This window comes from Salmo trutta, unplaced genomic scaffold, assembly GCF_901001165.1.
Source record: "Salmo trutta unplaced genomic scaffold, fSalTru1.1, whole genome shotgun sequence".
Lineage (NCBI taxonomy): Eukaryota > Metazoa > Chordata > Actinopteri > Salmoniformes > Salmonidae > Salmo > Salmo trutta.
The window spans coordinates 6,649,123-6,671,000 of record NW_021822911.1 but is presented as its reverse complement, the minus strand read 5'-3'; the positions used below and the strand labels follow the sequence as shown (position 1 = coordinate 6,671,000).

At 41.5% G+C, this 21,878-nt stretch overlaps 1 protein-coding gene and 3 long non-coding RNA genes across 4 annotated transcripts; 1 reads left to right on the top strand and 3 right to left on the bottom strand.

The window, feature by feature from the left end:
* Positions 1-620: 620 nt before the first annotated feature.
* LOC115186437 (uncharacterized protein K02A2.6-like) lies at positions 621-3,032 on the bottom strand. Its single transcript, XM_029746065.1, has 2 exons — positions 2,148-3,032; positions 621-762 (listed from the first exon to the last, which is right to left on the bottom strand). Exons 1-2 carry the CDS (start codon positions 2,963-2,965, stop codon positions 621-623), a joined length of 960 nt encoding a protein of 319 aa, XP_029601925.1. The 5' UTR covers positions 2,966-3,032.
* Positions 3,033-6,362: 3,330 nt separating this feature from the next.
* On the top strand, positions 6,363-7,175 carry LOC115186556 (uncharacterized). The gene is made up of 2 exons (XR_003875779.1): positions 6,363-6,486; positions 6,604-7,175. It is a non-coding gene; the product is annotated as an uncharacterized LOC115186556 (long non-coding RNA).
* Positions 7,176-13,712: 6,537 nt separating this feature from the next.
* Positions 13,713-14,626, bottom strand: LOC115186552 (uncharacterized). Its single transcript, XR_003875775.1, has 2 exons — positions 14,064-14,626; positions 13,713-13,803 (listed from the first exon to the last, which is right to left on the bottom strand). It is a non-coding gene; the product is annotated as an uncharacterized LOC115186552 (long non-coding RNA).
* A 33-nt stretch (positions 14,627-14,659) lies between these two features.
* Positions 14,660-16,027, bottom strand: LOC115186553 (uncharacterized). The gene is made up of 2 exons (XR_003875776.1): positions 15,930-16,027; positions 14,660-15,043 (listed from the first exon to the last, which is right to left on the bottom strand). It is a non-coding gene; the product is annotated as an uncharacterized LOC115186553 (long non-coding RNA).
* Between the last annotated feature and the right edge of the window lie 5,851 nt (positions 16,028-21,878).

Genomic DNA, 21,878 nt, shown 5'->3' with positions numbered 1-21,878 from the left:
TGTGAGGGCTCTGCCTCTTCACATTCCTTTCCTCTATCCCGGTTATCCTCACTCTATACTTCGTTCACTCGTGTGAGTGTGAACTTACGAGAAATCCTGGCCTTTTGCATGCGTTCGCTTTCATTGCCCTGGGCAATTTGCATTTTCTCAAGCAACAGTTCATCACTAGTGTTAATATTCTGGAGATGCACTCTCATCTCTGCCCTGACATTATCATTTGTTAATCCTGTAACAATGGCCTGCAGGCATTGACTCTTGACTAACTGTGCCATATTTCAGTCCTGCTTGGGCACGAGCTGAGGCTGATAACACTTTCTGTCTCAGGTTAAAGACTCGGACTAGGAAGTCCAAGGCCGTGTTGCTTTAGTCAACTTGTGATACAGTTCAGTAGCATCCCTCTCTGCATAATGTGTCCTCAAGATATGTGTCCCCCAGATAACTCCTCATCTTAAGCCCTGGGCTCACAGCTCTGATTACTGCTTCTATGATTTCTAATTCATGGTATCCTTTTCTCCGTCCATTTTCAATATGATGTTCTAGGCTGCTGAAGCTGAGCTTATCTTTTTGATTTTGATCTCCGATCTGTCCATGAATTTTAAAGTCTTTCTAACTGGACATACTCACTCCATTCTCTCTCTGTGGTGGGTGCCTTTCTGAAGCTGAGACCACTTCTCTGCTGGGCTGAGGAGCCCCTCCCTCTTCTTTTCGTTCTGCCGCAGCTCCCGTCTCTCCGCTGGGTTCGCTGTCGCCGACTGGCTGGGACTTGTAGGCAGACTTTCACAGTATCCTCAGAGTCCGACATTCCTTTGATTTCGCCTTTCAGTTGAAGCAGCCAAGACATTCCCTCATCTTCTGATTCCATTAAATCCTCCTTCTCACAGTAATCTTCCATCAATTTGCATCGCAAAGCGCGATGGCTCTTTCCTTTTACTTCAGTCATCTACACCTCCTATTCCACAACGTACACACAAGTGCCGTAAATTGTCCTCAGTTAAAGTCCATAAACTCTGTTCGATTTCATCCAACAACATTTCCCTCTCTCGACTCATATTGTCCTGCTCACGTGGCAACAACGACAATGCAGGCAATGGCAAGATAGCTACACTCCGTTAGGTGGTTAGCCTGCTAACGTTAGCTAGCTAGCTGCTCTCCCAATGTCTCCCACTCGTTGTCCGTTCCAGGAATATGGGCTGGTGCTCTGTAGTAACTTGACAAGGAATGCCCACACGCATTTCGATATTACTTTCCTTTACTTTCAACCCAAACCTAAAGGTGTATTGCCAGGTACAAACGGTACAAATATAACAGAACTATATAGCCCACTCAGCCGGTAGTAGAATCACATTGCACAGAACTCACTCTTGGTGATGACATCATCAAAGGGGAAAGGTCAAGGTTAATGCCAATAATAACCATGTAATTATTTATATAGTGTCCACACTATAACACTTCTCCCCCCTCAATTTAAATCCCCCCCTGTAAGGAAAACATAAGGTTAACAAGTAAACCACATTAGTGTTTTCTTCTCTTTACTACACCACACTGTAGAACTTCTGCTGATGTTACCGTAAATGTAGCCAAAACAACAACAATAAAATGACAGTCCTTATTTCTTTTCAACTAGGTCTGCTGCTCCAAACAAACACTAACACCACGAGTCTCTCAGTCTCAACTACAGAGTTAGTCTTTCAGGAGGCTTGTGACTACGCTGTGATCTGCGCAGTACTCCTGGTGTGCTACGAGACACAGGTAAGGCGTGTCCCAGTGGAGCTGGGTCTGAGGGCACAGGAGCGGGTTGGGTGTTTGTGAGAGAATGTCCATCACCCTCTGCTGGAACCACTGAATGCCCCTGTTCCTCAGATGCTGTTTCCTGTGGGATTTCAACTTGTACACTACCACCCACAGCTGTTCCGTCTGAAAACATGGTCTTGTCTTTGTCATAGCGCAGGCGGAGATGGTCCTGGTGTCTGCGCATGACTCGACCATCAGTCAGTTTGACCACAAAGGAGACGGGACCACTCTGACTCAGAATGATACCTGGCAACCAGCGTTGGCTGCTTGTGAAGTTGCGGATGTAGACAATGTCATTGGGTTTTAACTGTCTCTCTCTTGCGTGGTGGTCATGTCTCTCTTTTTGTTTCTCCTGCTTCCGTTCCACTCGTGCTCTGATGTTCGGACGCAGTAGATCCAGGTGAGCTTTTGGCCTTCTGCCCATTAACATCACCGCTGGAGCCTGTCCTGTTGTTGTTTGTGGCGTGATGCGGTACTGGAACAAGAACCGAGAGAGCTTAGTAGTGATGGTTCCCCCAGTCATCCTTTTGAGCCCCTCTTTCAGTGTCTGCACAGCCCGCTCCGCTAAGCCGTTTGAGGCCGGGTGAAACGGGGCGCTGCGGACATGGCGGATCCCGTTTCTCCGCATGAATTCTTGGAACAAATCACAGGTAAACGTTGTTGCGTTGTCGGACACCAGAGAGTCCGGCAGACCATGGGTTGAAAACACCTGCCAAAGCTTTTCGATGGTTGTGGTCGCTGTGATGTTGCTCATGATGTGCGCCTCCAGCCACTTGGAGTGTGCGTCCACCATGACAAGGAACATGTGACCCATGAAAGGGCCTGCAAAATCTATATGCAGCCTGGACCATGGGTGGTCAGGCCACTCCCACAGATGTAGTGGCGCGGGCGGCGCCATCTTCTGGTTGATCTGGCACTCAGAACATGATTTAACTTTGTCTTCTACCTCCTGATCCATGTTAGACCACCAGATGTAAGATCTGGCTAAACTTTTCATCCGGGAGGCACCCGGGTGAGCCTCATGGACCTCATCCATGACTTGTGCACGGCCAGGGGGTGGAACAACCACTCTGGACCCCCAGAGTATGCAGCCATCCTGCACACTCAGCTCAGTTTTGCGCTTTGCATAAGGTCTTAGTCCATCATCCTCTATGACAGGAGGCCAACCCTGCATCAGGAATCTTTTCACTTGGGACAGGATAGGCAGGATAGGCAGGATCTTATCCCGGTATTGGGATTCATTGTCATGTGACCATGGCGGGGAATTCAAAACTGCAAGAGTAATCATTTCAAATAATCAAATAATCAACTATTTTCCTCCATTTGAAAGATATATCTCCTAAATCTAACCACGCTGTCCGATTTTCAGAGGCTTTACGGAGAATGCATAAAGTTAGGTTATGTTAGGAGAGTACATTGACAATAGCTGTGTGTAATGTTTAGCCAATTCAAAGAAGGGCATCAACAGACAGAAAACTAGCTAGAATTATGCACTTACCTTTGACAATCTGCATCAGATGACACTCATAGGACATTATGTTATACAATACATGCATTTTTAGTTCCATCAAGTTCATATTTATATCCAAAAACAGCATTTACAGTCGCGGTGAAATTCAGAATTTTTTTTGGCTCGAATGCGCCCAGTGAATCCAGCATTACAAATCACGGAATTACTATTCGAAAACATTGGTAAATTATAATATTGTCATTCAAAGAATAATATATTATCATCTCGTAATTGCTACCGAATGGCCAGATCTCAAAATAACTTTACTGGTAAATCAAATTTTGCAATAAACTGGGTACTATGCTAACAACAACAAGCTAAGCTATAAGCTAAGCTAAGCTATACAGTTAGCATTAGCATCATCTAATATCGATAATAACATTCTAAATATCCCCTTACCTTTGATTATCTCCATCAGAAGGCGCTGCCAGGGATCCCAGGTCCAGAACAAATGTGGTTTCTTTTGACAAAGTTCATAATTTATGTCCAAATAGTTAGCGTTCAGTAGGCTCCCATAAAATGAGGTGGGCAGTGTAAAGTCACGCCGAAAAGCTAAAAAAAACCTAGTAAATAATCTATTTACGTTTGTTCAAACATGTCAAACGTTGTTTAGCATTAATCTTTTGGTCCATTTTTGTAACAGTATTTTTTATTGGAGTTTCACAATTTTCACCCATATTAAGAGATACAACAACAAAGACAAGGCAAAAAAAACAGCACTCGCTTACACATATCCGTATGTATGCACGCACGTACACACACACCCACCGTTTCCCTCTCCCCGCTTCTCTCACCCCATCCCCCCCATTGCATCCCTCAATACATACATTTTAAACAAACATAAACAGAAAAAAATAACAATAAAGACATAATAAATAAATAAAATAAAATGCTCAGTTTAAACCAAGAAGTTGAGTTCCTCACACGGACCGTACAGTGTAATTCTGGAATACATAGATCACCATTCTAAGAGAATACTTGCAGCATAATAGCTGATACTTCAGGTTCTAGGTAATTTAGGTAAGGTTCCCATACTTTGTAGAACTGATCTGTCTTAGAGTGCAATGTACATGTCAGATATTCCAGCGGGACCCATTCAAATAGTATCTTATGCCAATCTTTAATAGAGGGAACCTTATCACTAATCCACTGTAAAAGTATGTTTTTTCTCGCTGCGAAGGTGAGGATGTTGTAAAGCCTCCTCTTACCCACAGAAGTTACATGCCTACTAGGGAGACCTAACAGTAGAGAAACTGGGTCCAATTCTAGATCGACCCCTAGGATCTTTTCAATCTCTTGCAGAACACCAGACCAATATCTTTGTATTTTGGGACATGACCATAAACAATGTGTTAGGGTGCCTGTATCAGTTTTACATTTGAGACACTGAGGAGAGCAGGAAGCGGGGCTAAATGCATGTCTGCGATTTGGGGATATATGCATTTTGGTCCATTTTTAACGTGAAACATCAGTAAACATCAGTAATATTTTCACACAACCTATCAAGTGTCTAGAATAAACGATTATGACAAAGACACTCTTCTCAGATTTATGCGCAGGCGCAAAAAATGAAGTGATGACGTGTCAACTTACAAGCATTCTAATTCGGTCTGTATTCATCACAGATGCTTCAAACAACTTTATAAAGATCGTTGACATATAGTGGAAGCCTTAGGAGTTGCAAACTGAATCCTTTCTCACTATGGTATCTATAAAACAATGACACTAAATAGTGCTATTTTTCACAGGTTTTTGCCTGCAATATGAGTTTTGTTATACTTACAGACACCATTCAAACTGTTTTAGAAAATTCAGAGTGTTTTCTATCCAAACCTGAACAATAATATGCATATTCTAGCTTCTGAGTTGGTGTAGGAGGCAGTTAAAAATGGGCACATATTTTTTTCCAAAATTCTCAATACTGCCCCCTAGCCCAAACAGGATAACATGCTCATATGAAAATAAATCTCAGCGGTGCCTCCAAATTTGTTACCCTTCCAATGAGCTTATCATATAAACTACAACGCGAAAAGTAAGGTTTACTTCACTTTTAATCATGTCAGCACAGGTGACAGCCGTTTACAGCTTTTCTTTAGTTTTTCATTCTTACTCTTTCCAATTCACTTAAACTATATTTCTTTATTTCCCATGGTGTCACGACTCCTGCCGAAGTCGGTTCCTCTTGTTCGGGCGGCGTTCGGTGGTCGACGTCACCGGTCTTCAAGCCATCGCCGCTCCACCTTTCATTTCCCATTTGTTTTGTCTTGTTTTTCCACACACCTGGTTTACATCCCCTCATTACTCTACGTGTATATTATCCTGAGGTCCCCTCGTGTCTGTGTGTGGTATTGTTAGTTCGTTTTGTGTGTGACGCTACAGGCTAGTTTTGCGCCGGGTATTATGTTAACCCGTGGTTTTTGTATTTTGCACTATTTTGTGTATTTGTGCGCTCGCTTTTTCATTGGGCCGGAGTGTTGTTGCGTCCGGCTGTTTTCCTCTGCCTAATAAAGCGTGCCTGTTCACTCATCTCTGCTCTCCTGCACCTGACTTCCTTCGACCAGTTGCGCACACTCTGACAGAATACCACACCCTGCCTTATGGAGTCAGCAGGAGCAGGTACCCCTGATGTAGGGGTCGAGGAGCGCGTCCGAGAGCACACGGCGATGCTCCACCATCTCGGCGCCGTTATGGACCGCGTCGTTCAGACGATGGACCGCTGGGAGAGACAGGGAGTCCCTCCAGCGCCTCCACCAGCACAACAGGGGTCGCCACTACTCGCCCCTTCTGTACCTGGTCCCAGTGGGATTCGTCTCGCTGTTCCCGGGGAGTATGATGGGACGGCGGCATGCTGCCAGGGTTTCCTGCTGCAGCTGGACCTGTACCGGCTCCTTCGGGACGTGAGAGGGTGTCCACCCTCGTCTCGTGCCTCTCGGGGAAAGCCCTGGAGTGGGCTAACGCCATGTGGGTAGAAGGAGATGCAGCACTGGACCACTTCGAGGAGTTCACCCGCCGCTTCCGAGCAGTCTTCGACCACCCGCCCGAGGGTAGAGCGGCGGGTGAACGTCTCTTCCACTTGAGGCAGGGGACGAGGAGCGCCCAGGAGTTCGCCCTGGACTTTCGGACCCTGGCCCCAATACATGTGGGGGAAGAGGTGGCTGTCGAATATATGATTCTGATATGTACAGGTAATCTCATTGTGTGTGTGTGTGGGGGGGGGTGTCCACATTTGTGTGCGTACTCTGAGGTGTGTTTGAATATGAATGAGCAGCAGTGTTGTGATGTGTCCTATCCCGTCCTTGCAGAGTGATCTTCCTTGGCCTCAGCACATGTCTCAGTGGCTCCTCCGTAGGAGGGAGGGGGACACCACCCCGGGACAGACCCCACACTCATCGCTAGAGATCGAACTTCAGACTCCCTCCAAAACCACTGAACCCCTCAACACACGGAAAGAGATTAACATGCACAGCCTTAGAGGGAGCCGGAACAGGATAACTCCCTCCAAACTCACAAAGACACAGAGGAGGAGGAACTATCCAACACCCAGGGAGAGAGAACAAGTGACCTCAGTCGAACACAGCCAGAAAGAGGAGGTGGAAGAGGCATTAGATAGAGGAGGAGGCCATTCCTCCTGTTCATGTGAGCAAGAAAGAGCAGAAGGCTTCTGATCAGCCAAATGGCAGGCAGAGGGAGAGGTCATAGTGATTCACACCCACAGAGAGAAAGACAACCCACACAACCTCTTGGTTGAGATGAACCACACAGAGGTAGAGGCAGAGGGCCTTCAGGGCTAGCTAGTCAGCCTGCCTGCTCTGATCCTCAAGTCAATTGTATTTAAATTCATGTTCATTAAAGATTTGTATTCAAGAATTGAAAAGTCCCATTTACTTAATGATACTTTTTCGCTGTCTTCAACCCTCAAGAACCAGGGTGAGTCTGGGTCTCCCTTTTCCTGGGCAAACACAACTTGCATATCGTCATAGACTAGGCCGAAACGTTAATCTTTTAACCTTGCTTGAATAAAGCAATGCATTTTTTATAGTGAGCAAGAGTTGCGCTTTTTCCTTTTCTATGATCATTCAAGTTTTTGGTTGCACCTCAACTCAACGTTGGTTTCTGTTTATTTTATTTTTACAGGGACAGTGCACATTTATCAACGTTTCAGTTAAGCCAGTTAGCCAGCCGGCTAATTTTCAACCGCAGTCCCTGGGCAGGTTATTAAAAAACAATTACAAATAGACAATCATTGAGCAGTGAGCACACGCAGAGCAACATAGGACAAGCAAGACGTAGCATACAGACAGAGCAACATAGAAGAAAAAGCAACAAGACAAAATCCATTAAAGCAACAGTGTTTCCACACCTCACAAGCTACAGACAACATGGAAAGCGGCAATATACAGCTAGGGATTATGTTCACAAATATGATTGACGCCCACTTTTTTTGCACTATGTTTGAAGGCTGTCAAATTCTTGTCAGGAGGAGAATCACTTAGCCTTTCAACTAATTTTCAAATGATAGGATGCCTATTTAAAAACACTTTTTCCACATTTCAAGATAGCAGTTAGTTCAGTTTGATCTTATTAAAGACAGCTGTATCATTTTTTTATTCATTTTGACATATTGTTTGGGACCACTTTTTTTGCTCTGTTTGAAGGCTGTCAGCTTCTTCTCAGGAGGAGAATCACTTAGCCTTTCAACTAATTTTCAAATGATAGGATGCCTATTTAAAAACACTTTTTCAACATTTCAAGATAGCAGTTAGTTCAGTTTGATCTTATTAATCTTATTAAAGACAAATGAATCCACTGTGTCTGCCTTTCACTAGACACAGCGGCAGAATAAATTAAACTAGACATTTGTTTTCATCTCAAAACCAGAGAGCAACCGCTGTCCGGTGAAGTCCACACAAAGCTTATTGCATGTAACCAAACAGTTAGGTGACCTGCAGCACGGTCAAAGCAAAATATATGTTTCAGACATTTTAGGGACGACAAAACGACTATTGATTTAAAACGACACAGAGAGTTCAGCACCTACAGTTACGATCTGTCTTTAATTTTGCCCTTTTTTAAAACCATAAATTTGGATTAGCACAGCTAACACAGCTAGCACAGCTAACACAGCTAGCACAGCTAGCACAGCTAACGCAGCTAGCACAGCTAACACAGCTAGCACAGCTAACACAGCTAACACAGCTAGCACAGCCAACACAATCAAAGGAAGCCAAATGCTCACTGGCTTCCCTTGTCTTCAACGCTACGGGCAGCAACAATGTTATACTCTTTATGTCCAGACAGCATCAGACAGGACTGAGACAGACTGTTTCACTGTCCAGACAGCATCAGACAGGACTGAGACAGACTGTTTCACTGACCGGACAGCATCAGACAGGACTGAGACAGACTGTTTCACTGACCGGACAGCATCAGACAGGACTGAGACAGACTGTTTCACTGGCCAGACAGCATCAGACAGGACTGAGACTACCCCAAAGACAACGTGTGTGAAGCAAGAGCTTCCTGTGACAACCGGAAGTTGTTAAAAACAGCCTAGAGCTATTGTCATATGGCCACCTGCAGATAGTGAAAATTACGCAACTCAACCATGTGTCATTCAGTCAATTATTAAGGTAGAGACTTCTTAGTCAGGATTCTGTTTATGTCTACCCCAAAGACAACGTGTGTTGAGTAAGAACTTCCTGTGACAACCGGAAGTGGTTAAAAACAGCCTAGAGCTTTTGTCATATTTCAACATGACGGAGAGTAAAGTCAGTCAGGAGTCCCTGACCTTGTCTTTTCATTGGGTACTAATCGGTCAGCAGGTGTCGCTATTTTAAAAGGCAACTTTAAGGGTCATATATTGAGTCATGAAGCAGATAATACAGGGAGATGGATTATACTATTGGTAGATGTCAACCATGTTCAATTCATTGTTGTAAATACTTATGCTTCCAATAACAAGTCAAGTAACTGTATTTTATTTAGAGACATTGAGAGGAAAATAAGTAAAATTATGTCTAAATTCCCATTGGCCAAAGTAATATGGGGTGGAGATTTTAATACATGATAATCTAGATAGATGACCTCCTAAGGATAGCAATTCTGTTTGTGAGATAAGGAATATATGTCTAAGGTTAGGTGTTCTAGATATTTGGAGACATAAGAACCCAGATAAGATTATGTTTACATGGAGTACTAAAGATTTATCTATACAATCCCGTATTGATTTCTGGCTGATATCTGAAGATATGGCTGACAAGGTTGAAACAGTCTCGATTGAACCATCGATTTTAACAGACCACAAAGGGATCTCAATAAAGATAAATATGCATGGTTTGTCAACAAAAAAAGTTAGCAAAGGTTACTGGAAAATGAACAAGACTTTACTAGAGAAGGCAGTAGCTGGAATTAATGATAAATACTGGAATTGTGCCTGTGTTATGAATACGTTTGGAAGTTACTGGGAGCTAATGAAATTTGATTAAGGCTTTTGGCTATTTCAATGGGGAAAGAAATTGCTCGTGCCAAGAGAGAAAGAATATGACATCATAAAGGGAATAATGGATTATACTAAAAAAAGTTAACTAACTAATCAGGAATTACTGGAGCTATCATCATTGCAAATACAGTTAGACTGTATCTACGAGGAAAAGGCCCGGGGAACGTTTATAAGGTCAAGACGAAAATGGATGGAAAAGGGAGAGAAAAATACAAAATATTTCTTTAATTTAGAAAAAAAGGCAGGCGAAAAGACTTCCATATGTAAATGAATGATTAATAATGCTCCCAATGAAAATCCAAAAGAAATCTCTCAGCATGTTGCCCAGTTTTATCAGAATCGGTATACATCAGCCCAGCCAACTTCCAATATGGATCTTTTCTTAGACAATGTAGCAAACATTGCTAAGAAGATAGATAATGATTTCAGGGATTTTTGTGATGATGCGTTATCTGAAATTGAGATAAAAGACTGTATTAAAAGCCTTAAGGACAATAGGTCCCCTGGAAATGATGGTTTATAAGCAAGTTTTATAAAGAATTCAATGATAAATTGATTCCTTTCATTCTTGCTATGTTTCAAGAATCAATAGAAAAAGGGGAGTTACCGGCTTCCTTAAAGCAAGGTGTAATTACTTTGATTCCCAAAACTAATAAGGATACTCTTTATACAGACAACTGGCGACCCATTAGCCTGTTGAATAATGATGGGAAATTATTTGCCCTTGGATTTGCTAAGAGGTTGAAACGAGGCTTGCATCATATAATTGATGAACAATCTGGTTTTATGCATGCTCGACACATTAGTAATAACATCAGGTTGATCTTAGATATGATTGACTATAATGACCTCATCCTTGATGATAGTTTTCTTATGTTTGTTGATTTTTTTAAAGCTTTTGACACTGTAGAACATGAGTTTATGTTCAAAGCAATATGTTTTTTGGGGTTTGGTGACTACTTTTTGAAAGCAGTCCAAACATTATATAGTGGTTGTACTAGCTCTGTAAAATTAGCTCGCGGGAGATCCCAAAGATTTGATATTGGCCATGGCATTAGGCAGGGCTGCCCAATTAGTCCATTTGTATTTTTATTGGTTACTCAAATTATGGCCTTTCATATCAAGAAAGGGAATTTATGGTGTTTTAGCACTTGGCAAGAATTTAACCTATGTCAACTGGCTGATGATACCACCATATTTTTAAGAGACAGGAATGAGGTTTCTAAAGCAGTTTCCTGTATTGAAGACTTTTCCTTAGTTTCAGGTTTGAAAATTATTATCAATAAGTCAGTCTTATTTCCACTCAAGGATTTTGTTTTACAGGAAGTATATTGTATCCCAATATGTTATATCCAAGGATGAAAAACAAAGGAGTGAATTGAACTTTAACCCCATTATTGAGAAAACAAATAAGAAATTGAACCTCTGGTTGATGAGAGATATTTCGTTATACGGTCGGGTTTTATTTTCCAAAGCTGAAGGGTTATCCATATCGGTTTATGTCTCGTTATCACTTGACTTACCCCCTAAAATTGTAAAGGACTTAGATAAGATTCTTTATCATTTTATTTGGAGTAACAAGCCTCACTATCTACGATAAGATATTCTCACTAATACCCAAGAAAAAGAGGTCTTGAGGTTTTAGATTTCAATACTCCAAATAATACTTTTAAAATAAATGTAAAATAAAAAATGGATTCTGAAGTATGTTAAGAACCAGAACAGTATTTGGAATGTTTTCCCTAAGTATTTATTTGACTCTGTTGGTGGTTTAGAATTTTGCTTCGATGTAATTTTGATATTGATAAAATCCCAGTAAAGTTGGCCAAATTCCATAAGCAGACAATTCTAGATTGGATGTTAGCGTATAAACACAAATACTTTTTATGGAACAAAGATATATGATTTAAAAATAAGTATTTTTTATAACTGGTTTGAGAATACAATTATTTTAGTTGGTCAGTTACTGAATAAGGATGGATATCTACTCTCATATGGGGAATTTCTTGATAAGTTTAAAATTCCAATTACCCCAAAAGAATATGCAATTGTTTTTGATGCGATTCCAAGGGGGGGTTGTCTCTTTTAAATTCCTCTGTGGTTGATGTAACAGATTTACATGAAAATATATTCATTGGCAATATTAACAAAGATAAATGTAGTAATAAACAGATTAGGAATATTGTTTGTGATACTACAATTCTCTCAGCAAGATTCTTTTGGTCAGATATCTATGGTGATATACAATGGGGGAAAGCATGGAAAATTGCTAACAAATATTGTATCAGTAACAAAGTAAAGGAAGTTTCATTTGAAATGTTACATAGAATTTATCCTGTGAAACATGTTTTGGAAAGATTCAAGCTGTCACGACCGTCGTATGAATAATTAGACCAAGGTGCAGTGTGAGTAGAGTTCCACATTTTAATAATAGTGAAACTTCCAAAAACAACAAAGCTATAACGATCGTGAAACACGTAGCGCACATAGGCACTCACACAAAACAATATCCCACATCGCAGGTGGGACAAAAAGGACACACTAAGTATGATCCCCAATGAGAGGTAACGATTATCAGCTGCCTCCAATTGGGAACCATATACACACACCAACATAGAAATATAATACCTAGAAACCCCCCTAGTCACGCGCTGACCTAAAACACCATAGAGAACCCCGAGGGCTCTCTATGGTCAGGGCGTGACACAAGCTGAATATTGAATATAACTGTGATTTCTGTGGAATGGAAAAGGAGACCATTTTGCATTTGTTTTTTACCTGTATTTATAGCAGAATGTTTTGGATTGACATACAGAATTTTGTTACAAAATAAATAGGGCCGGTTGTACTATTTAATGGTTTTGATATAATGATTTATTTCAGAAATTCTGACGTAGATAAAGATGTAGCATATTTAATTCAACTGCTAATAATACTAGGTACATTTCATATTCACAAATGCAAATGGCCTAATTCAAAACCTAACTTATTTCAATTTATAAATTAGTTTAAACAATATGGCATCACTAACTAAAATGAAAAACAAAAAGGCAATTAAAACTTGTAGTCTTAATGAATATGATTTGTTTGTTTAGGATTCCTGGCAATGTAAATAGTTTGTTAGTACGCTTGTTTGCATGTGACTATTGCTCTTTTGTTTGATGATATTTGTTAATAAAGAAAAGTAAAAAAGAGTGCCCAGTAAAAGTTGAAGTCTTATTGAACAACTACCAGAGAGAACCTTCTCTACATAGGAATTGCATACCATATTTTTTCCCCATACATCAAAATAATACTTTATTGTCAATCAGCAATTACTTACTTAGATAAGGCCTCAACAAGGCCCCAGTTAATGGTTGAAAATAACTTATGTCAGTGCCAATGAGTTACACTGAGTGTATAAAATATTAAGATCACCTGCTCTTTCCATGACATATGCTGACCAGGTGAATCCAGGTTAACGCTATAATCCCTTATGGATGTCACTAGTTAAATCCACTTAAATAAGTATAGATAAAGAGGAGGAGAAAGGTTTAAAAAAATATTGTAAGGCTTGAGACAATTGAGACATGGATTGTGTATGTGTGCCATTTAAAGGGTGAATGGGCAAGACAAAATATTTACATGCCTTTCAACGGGGCATGGTTGTATGTGCCAGGGGTACCAGTTTGTGTCAAGAACTGCAATGCTGCTGGGTTTTTTACGCTCAACAGTTTCCCGTGTGTATGAAGAATGGTTCACCACTCAAAAGACAATTTGACACAACTGTGGGAAGCATTGGAGTCAACATGGGCCAGCATCCCTGTGAATGTGTTGTACACTCAGTACATTAATAGTATTGGTACCGTGTTCTTGCCGTAACCTGTAAAGCTGGAGCAGCCTGCGAGGCAGGGGGAGGTGTAGGTGATGCCATTGTCTGAACACACAGGGTCCCACTCCCCAGCCAAGCAGGAGCAGTCTCTGTTACACTCTGACAACAGGCTGCCATCGTACACCAGGGGACCTGGGGGACAGAGAAAATGGCTGGGAATAATGATGTTTAAATAATTGTGTCTGAACTATCATTGACATAGGCACAGTGACAAAACAGCCAGGAATCCTGGCTCAGTAACAACCATACTGTATATTCCCACAAGAGGGAGCCCAGGAAGAGGCCCATGTGTGTTTTGGTCTAACTCTCCCTCATATTCCACTGATCAAAACTTTTGTTTTTATCAACCCACACACCCCCCAGCCAACCAACCAATCAGATGTCATATTTACCCGTTGTAGGACACGGTCAGACCAGCCACCTTAACGTTGTCACACTTAGTGCCAGACTGCAGAAGGAGGAGGAGGTAGGCCATGAAGGAGGTGACGAAAGACAGCTGGGCTCCAGACACAACGCCAAGCTTATACCTCTTCATCAGTAGACCTCCCAGGAATATCCCCACCGCACCCACAGGCAGGTTCACCTCACCTGGAAAAGTTATAGTTTAGTCATGACCCTAACCCTAACCCTAATATCGAACTCACCGGCATTCTTTCAAGCATTGATCAATGACACTCTTAGGGATATGTTGAATGTGTTCGTCTTTGTTTACCTCGACGACATCCTGATCTTCTCCAAAAACCCTTCCGGAACACATTCGGCCCTGTCCCACCTCACTCAAGCAGGTTTTTGCGGGAATCTCAAGGCTGACAGGGCATTCATAGAGCTCAAGGGACGTTTCAACTCCGGACCCATCCTCGTTCATCCTGATCCTACTCGTCCCTTTGTGGTAGAGGTGGACGCCTCGGACACCGGAGCTGGTGCGGTACTTTCACAGCGGAACGAGGAGGACAAGAAACTGCACCCATGCGCGTTTTAATTATTATTATTTTTACTAAAAATGGCATATAAGTTTGGATACTAGGCTGCAACAACATAGCAGCACATAAAACAATGTTAGGGGTTTGACAGTAGAGTCATGGACAAACGCCAGTCAATCAATTAATAGGAACAACTAGAAAACTGGACAATATAGAGAGCAGACTCTGAACCACAAGAAAAACGGATCATACTGTAGTCTGTATCTAGTTTTTACTACATGAATTCTCAAGCAACTCAATGTTATTGTTGATGCCCATCTCAAAGCTGCAGTCTATGAGTCCGATGAGAGAGCTGGACAGGTCAAAGTGTCTCTCTGAGTGATGGCACACTTCATGTAGGTCCCTGACAGAGCTTTGGTGAAGGAGGCGAACGACAGGGCCACGATGAACTGCTGACAAACACAAGAGACAGAACATTAGTGTGTGTTTGTCCGTGTGTATGTGCATGCGTGGATGCGTGTGCAGACAGAGTGCATGTGTAGCTGAGGTGGCCTGCAAAAGTAAAAAGAACGGACACAAGTTTATGTCTGCAAAGTTCTGGCGCTTTCTTTATTCTGAAGAATGTTTTTTTCCTCTTGTTCAATTGTCTATTTTCTTGTTAGTACTTTGAAAATATTCACATCAAACAAGTGCACACTTTAAATTACACAACATAAATGCACTTTACCTAAAGCACAACTCAAAAATGTTCCACAAATAACCCTGTCTTAGTGTATGGTTTCACATGAAAACCACAATGTATTTCACATTCATACAATAAAAAAACACCTATATATGAAAACATAACTGAATGTTTTTCTATATACCGCTACCTCTATAGAAAACTGACAACAATACATTCAGCTTTAAGATAGTGGCACCTCCAGAAAATCGTCTCTCTCTCACTGTATGCACTAAAAGTCCACCAGACTGAGCGTGCTCGGCCAGTTTACCAGCTAGTGAGCACAATTTTACACAAAAAAAACAATAACATGTAAAACCAACTCAGAAATCCCTAACAAATGGATTCTTTATAAAAAAATCTCCTAGACAAAATCCAGTACAAGTAAGCTACTCAGTAAACATAGTCTCTGTGACTCGTAAATCGTTTTTTACCTCAGCTAGCATCAAGCTAACATATACTCTCACTCAATGTAAATCACGTTCTTCTCTCACTCAGTTCGACACAAAGCCAAAACAAGACCTTTCCTAACGTGATAATACCTTGACAGAGTTGTTAAATAGCATGTTATTACATATTGTGTATATATTTGAACGTTTGGAAGTTCTGTTACATACCTGTAATAGTAAAAAGAACAGACCCAGTTTAGCTCAGTAAAGTTCTGATCCTTATTCAGCAGAATGGTGAGCGCTTGGCCTGAACTTGCTGTTTCTCCTGCTACAACAGTGCAACAGCGCCATCTATTGGCCTGATGGACTGCTAACGCTAAAGTGGGTAGAAAATGCAATTTAGATTAATTAAGACAAATACATAAACAAATTGGGAGGGAAATGCATAATAAAAGAGTGTCCGTTTTTAGTGACTTTGTTTTCAACCCATTACACATGCACAATCGTACATGTGCATTTTAAAGCATTATTAAGAACCTTGAGTGTGGAACTGCAGGGCGTTTGGTGGCCTGCTTGTCAGGGACACACAGTTCCTGTTGGCTGGTCAGCTTCGCTCTGTCCTCTGCTGAATCACCCATCCTATCCAGTCAGATACGCAAAAACCACATCAATTTCACATGTGAACACGGGAAGTGTTCCAAAAACATGTTTTCATGTAATCTTATGTGAAGATAATGTGATAACATGTAAAGCAACATGTGATTACATTAAACTACACTTGTGAAAATGGGATTTTCGCATGATTTTCACATGGTTTTCACATGATTTCACATAAAATGTCAGTTGAAATCATGTGGTTTTTCTGTAAGGGCAGGAATATAAGATGCATTTTGATGTTATGTTTGATGTTACATGGTCTTGAAAATGCAATGTTCTTTGAGGTTCTTCCATGTTCCTTTCCATGTATTTTCCATTTTACTTTCCCTCAGTCCTTTTCACTTTCCTTGGCAAAACAAGCTCTGTCTCCAGTCAAGACTTATTCAGAGCCACCATGAATTGAAAGCAGCTTCTGACAGATTTTAAACCATTGAACAAATAGTTTTATAATGAAGAGTAGACCCTACTAAACACCCTTGATTCTTTACACACACATTGAAAGCCAAAAATCTCAAATTTGGACTCATCAGACCAAAGGATAGATTTCCACCAGTCTAAGGTCCATTGCTCGTGTTTCTTGGCCCAAGCAAGTCTTCTTATTATTGGTGTCCGCCCATAAGTAGTGGTTTCAATGGAGCAATTCGACCATGAAGAACTTCATGGCTACTTCGAAGAATCTCAAATATAAAATATATTTGGATTTGTTTAACACTTTTTTGATTATTAGATGATTCCAATTGTGCTATTTCATAGTTTTGATGTCTTCACTATTATTCTAAAATATATAAAATTGTAAAAAAAAAGAAAAACCCTTAAATGAGTAGGTGTGTCCAGACGTTTGACTGGTACTGTATATAGTGTGATATTGCAAATACGGAACAATCCAGGGGTGCAAAGCTCTTGGAGACTTACCCAGAAAGACTCACAGCTTTAATCGCTGCCAAAGGTGATTCTAACATGTATTGTGAATACTTATGTAAATTAGATATTTATGTTTTTCATTTTCAATACATTTGAAAAAAATTCAAAAAACATGTTTTCACCTTGTCATTATGGGGTTTTGTCTGTAGCTGGGTGAGATGATAAAAAAAACTATAATTTAATCCATTTGGAATTCAGGCTGTAAGAAAACAAAATGAGGAATAAGTTAAGGGGTATGAACACTTTCTGAAGGCACTGTATATCTGCAAGAAAGTGATAAATGAGCGACTCTTTGAAAGGGGGTCATATAAACATTGCCTTATTTTAAAAAATAATGCTAAAATGCTATAATCGGCATAGTTTCTCAGACCAAATCTTCATTCTGTAAAATAAAGTAAAATACACGCTAGTAAAATACACGCTACAGGGAATGCAAAAAAAAAAATGGCTTCTGCAAAGCACATATACATTGTCCAATCAACATCCACACATTGATTTCATTCTTAGGGTCTTTATTCAAACACAAACACACTTGGAATAACATGCTCTTTCAGTGTCTTGTTGCAGGTTGTGCAATGTTCAAAAGCGTGTGAGGGATTAGCATGAATGTGTGTGTATGTGTGTGGGGTCAAGTTTGGACGGTCGTACATATGCAAATAGCCGAGATTGTATATATATATATATGTATAATTGAAACTGACTTATCAAACTACACTGTACAGCTTTAATGTGTCTGTGCATCATAGGTACAACTGTAAGCAATTCAGTTCTCAGATGTCTGTTTAATGTCAGAAACAAAATGAAAAGCACCTGTTAGACCATTACAATGCGGACTGTCATGCATTTTTACTATTACCAACAAGACAACGAAGTGATACGTGCCATGGAGACTTATAACGGATACTTTCCAAACACCAAAAGTTCCCACGCTGAGCGATATTGTTTACTACACTATTATGCATACAATCCAAGTCATACGTTTATTGTCATTCATACTCTTATTTGTAACCGAATATCTTTGCAAAAGTGTTCCTTGTGTCAATTCAGAGCTCGGAAATATTGGAATAATGTGCTTAAGGGGACTGACACTCAAGGCGCACAACAGGATAACACAACAACCACATTTTCAATTGACAATCATTGCTTTAAATGGATGTGGTCAATAGATTTGTAAAGGCATATATAAACAATGTATTTAACTTGCAAACCAAGGTTGGACTGGTAGGTCTATGCAACATGCACCTGGATAATCATGTCATGAATCGGGACGGGCTCCTACGTCCTCATATACACATTATGACATAATAAAGAGCTTAATCTTTCACGAAATAAAGACATAGAAGCATACCCAATTATACAGGTTCTACACATTCCATTTCTCCATGGCAATAGAATGTAAACATTCTATTTTGCGCCAAACATCGCCTGCAACTCAATTCTAAGTGCAGCATATTGGACGACAACACAGTCATTGATCATTCGCGACTTTAAGTCATTCCTGTTATCTCTAGAGCATCCCGTATATCTATAGCGCTGCATTTCTTCCCCATCTTACCATGGATAGGGTTTGGTGCATTCCGGAGTTCACTTATGGTCCCACAAAGGTAATCTTAGGATAAATTCATTTTAGCATAGTGTAAATGCCTGTGCATAATGTGCATAACAAAGCATCATTATTTTCATTATCTTCAAAGGAATTCTGTAGAAGCAGCCTTTATTTTCAGACTCTGCAGGCCTGCTGGGAGGAAACATATTACAATAAACAGGTAAGATTCATCCCACAAAAACATAAACAACAGAAAGAGAGTTGTATTTCAAGACAGTTTAGAGAAGTTGGTCATAAGAGTTCTTAATATCACTTGCAAATTGTCAGGCATGAGTAGTGGTGAAATGTTGCGAGAGGCCCTTCTGAAAGCACATGATATGGTATTTCGTGGCATGGTCTCACACCTTACCTCATCTTGCAGAAGAAGCTCATGGTCCATTATCTGCTGCTCCAGAGTCAAGGCCAGGTCCCGCCCCATGTCACCACGGAGCACATGAGCAACTGGCTGGTGTCTCAGGGCAAAAAATCCCTTAGGGAGAGGTGAGCGCCACGTCAGCACTCACCTTCACTGCCATTCCCTGCCACCAGCAGCACTAAAGGAGGTGTGGGTAAAATAAACAACAGAAAAAACACAAGCCAGGAAAGTTGAATTGCTCTGTGTTTTATTTGAAGGGTGTGGAAGGAAACCCTGGAGGAGGGAAACGACCTCGCTCGGCTGGTAAGAGAATGAGAGTTAGAGACATACTACAAGTTAGTGAGCTCTTTACTAGCCTTTCAACAACGAGTTAGCACAGCAGGATAGATCTGTTGTGAAATTACACTAATGGGACTTCCTGTTTCATACTGCAGGCCTGGGAAGTAAACACTTGCCTAAAAATGATGGACATAGAGCACGAGGCTTTCTGCAAGCTCCGCCGCTCCATGCATGCTCCAAGTCCAGGGCGAACTCCTGGGCGCTCCTCGTCCCCTGCCTCAAGTGGAAGAGACGTTCACCCGCCGCTCTACCCTCGGGCGGGTGGTCGAAGACTGCTCGGAAGCGGCGGGTGAACTCCTCGAAGTGGTCCAGCGCTGCATCTCCTTCTACCCACATGGCGTTAGCCCACTCCAGGGCTTTCCCCGAGAGGCACGAGACGAGGGTGGACACCCTCTCACGTCCCGAAGGAGCCGGTACAGGTCCAGCTGCAGCAGGAAACCCTGGCAGCATGCCGCCGTCCCATCATACTCCCCGGGAACAGCGAGACGAATCCCACTGGGACCAGGTACAGAAGGGGCGAGTAGTGGCGACCCCTGTTGTGCTGGTGGAGGCGCTGGAGGGACTCCCTGTCTCTCCCAGCGGTCCATCGTCTGAACGACGCGGTCCATAACGGCGCCGAGATGGTGGAGCATCGCCGTGTGCTCTCGGACGCGCTCCTCGACCCCTACATCAGGGGTACCTGCTCCTGCTGACTCCATAAGGCAGGGTGTGGTATTCTGTCAGAGTGTGCGCAACTGGTCGAAGGAAGTCAGGTGCAGGAGAGCAGAGATGAGTGAACAGGCACGCTTTATTAGGCAGAGGAAAACAGCCGGACGCAACAACACTCCGGCCCAATGAAAAAGCGAGCGCACAAATACACAAAATAGTGCAAAATACAAAAACCACGGGTTAACATAATACCCGGCGCAAAACTAGCCTGTAGCGTCACACACAAAACGAACTAACAATACCACACACAGACACGAGGGGACCTCAGGATAATATACACGTAGAGTAATGAGGGGATGTAAACCAGGTGTGTGGAAAAACAAGACAAAACAAATGGGAAATGAAAGGTGGAGCGGCGATGGCTTGAAGACCGGTGACGTCGACCACCGAACGCCGCCCGAACAAGAGGAACCGACTTCGGCAGGAGTCGTGACACCATGGGAAATAAAGAAATATAGTTTAAGTGAATTGGAAAGAGTAAGAATGAAAAACTAAAGAAAAGCTGTAAACGGCTGTCACCTGTGCTGACATGATTAAAAGTGAAGTAAACCTTACTTTTCGCGTTGTAGTTTATATGATAAGCTCATTGGAAGGGTAACAAATTTGGAGGCACCGCTGAGATTTATTTTCATATGAGCATGTTATCCTGTTTGGGCTAGGGGGCAGTATTGAGAATTTTGGAAAAAAATATGTGCCCATTTTTAACTGCCTCCTACACCAACTCAGAAGCTAGAATATGCATATTATTGTTCAGGTTTGGATAGAAAACACTCTGAATTTTCTAAAACAGTTTGAATGGTGTCTGTAAGTATAACAAAACTCATATTGCAGGCAAAAACCTGTGAAAAATAGCACTATTTAGTGTCATTGTTTTATAGATACCATAGTGAGAAAGGATTCAGTTTGCAACTCCTAAGGCTTCCACTATATGTCAACGATCTTTATAAAGTTGTTTGAAGCATCTGTGATGAATACAGACCGAATTAGAATGCTTGTAAGTTGACACGTCATCACTTCATTTTTTGCGCCTGCACATAAATCTGAGAAGAGTGTCTTTGTCATAATCGTTTATTCTAGACACTTGATAGGTTGTGTGAAAATATTACTGATGTTTACTGATGTTTCACGTTAAAAATGGACCAAAATGCATATATCCCCAAATCGCAGACATGCATTTAGCCCCGCTTCCTCCTCTCCTCAGTGTCTCAAATGTAAAACTGATACAGGCACCCTAACACATTGTTTATGGTCATGTCCCAAAATACAAAGATATTGGTCTGGTGTTCTGCAAGAGATTGAAAAGATCCTAGGGGTCGATCTAGAATTGGACCCAGTTTCTCTACTGTTAGGTCTCCCTAGTAGGCATGTAACTTCTGTGGGTAAGAGGAGGCTTTACAACATCCTCACCTTCGCAGCGAGAAAAAACATACTTTTACAGTGGATTAGTGATAAGGTTCCCTCTATTAAAGATTGGCATAAGATACTATTTGAATGGGTCCCGCTGGAATATCTGACATGTACATTGCACTCTAAGACAGATCAGTTCTACAAAGTATGGGAACCTTACCTAAATTACCTAGAACCTGAAGTA

Excerpts from the sequence above, each read along its gene's own strand:
- LOC115186437 (XM_029746065.1), bottom strand. The coding sequence starts at position 2,965 with ATGCAGGGTTGGCCTCCTGTCATAGAGGATGATGGACTAAGACCTTAT. Across the intron at positions 763-2,147 it reads AGAGCACGAGTGGAACGGAA|TCCCAGCCAGTCGGCGACAG; the intron begins GCAGGAGAAACA and ends TCTGCCTACAAG.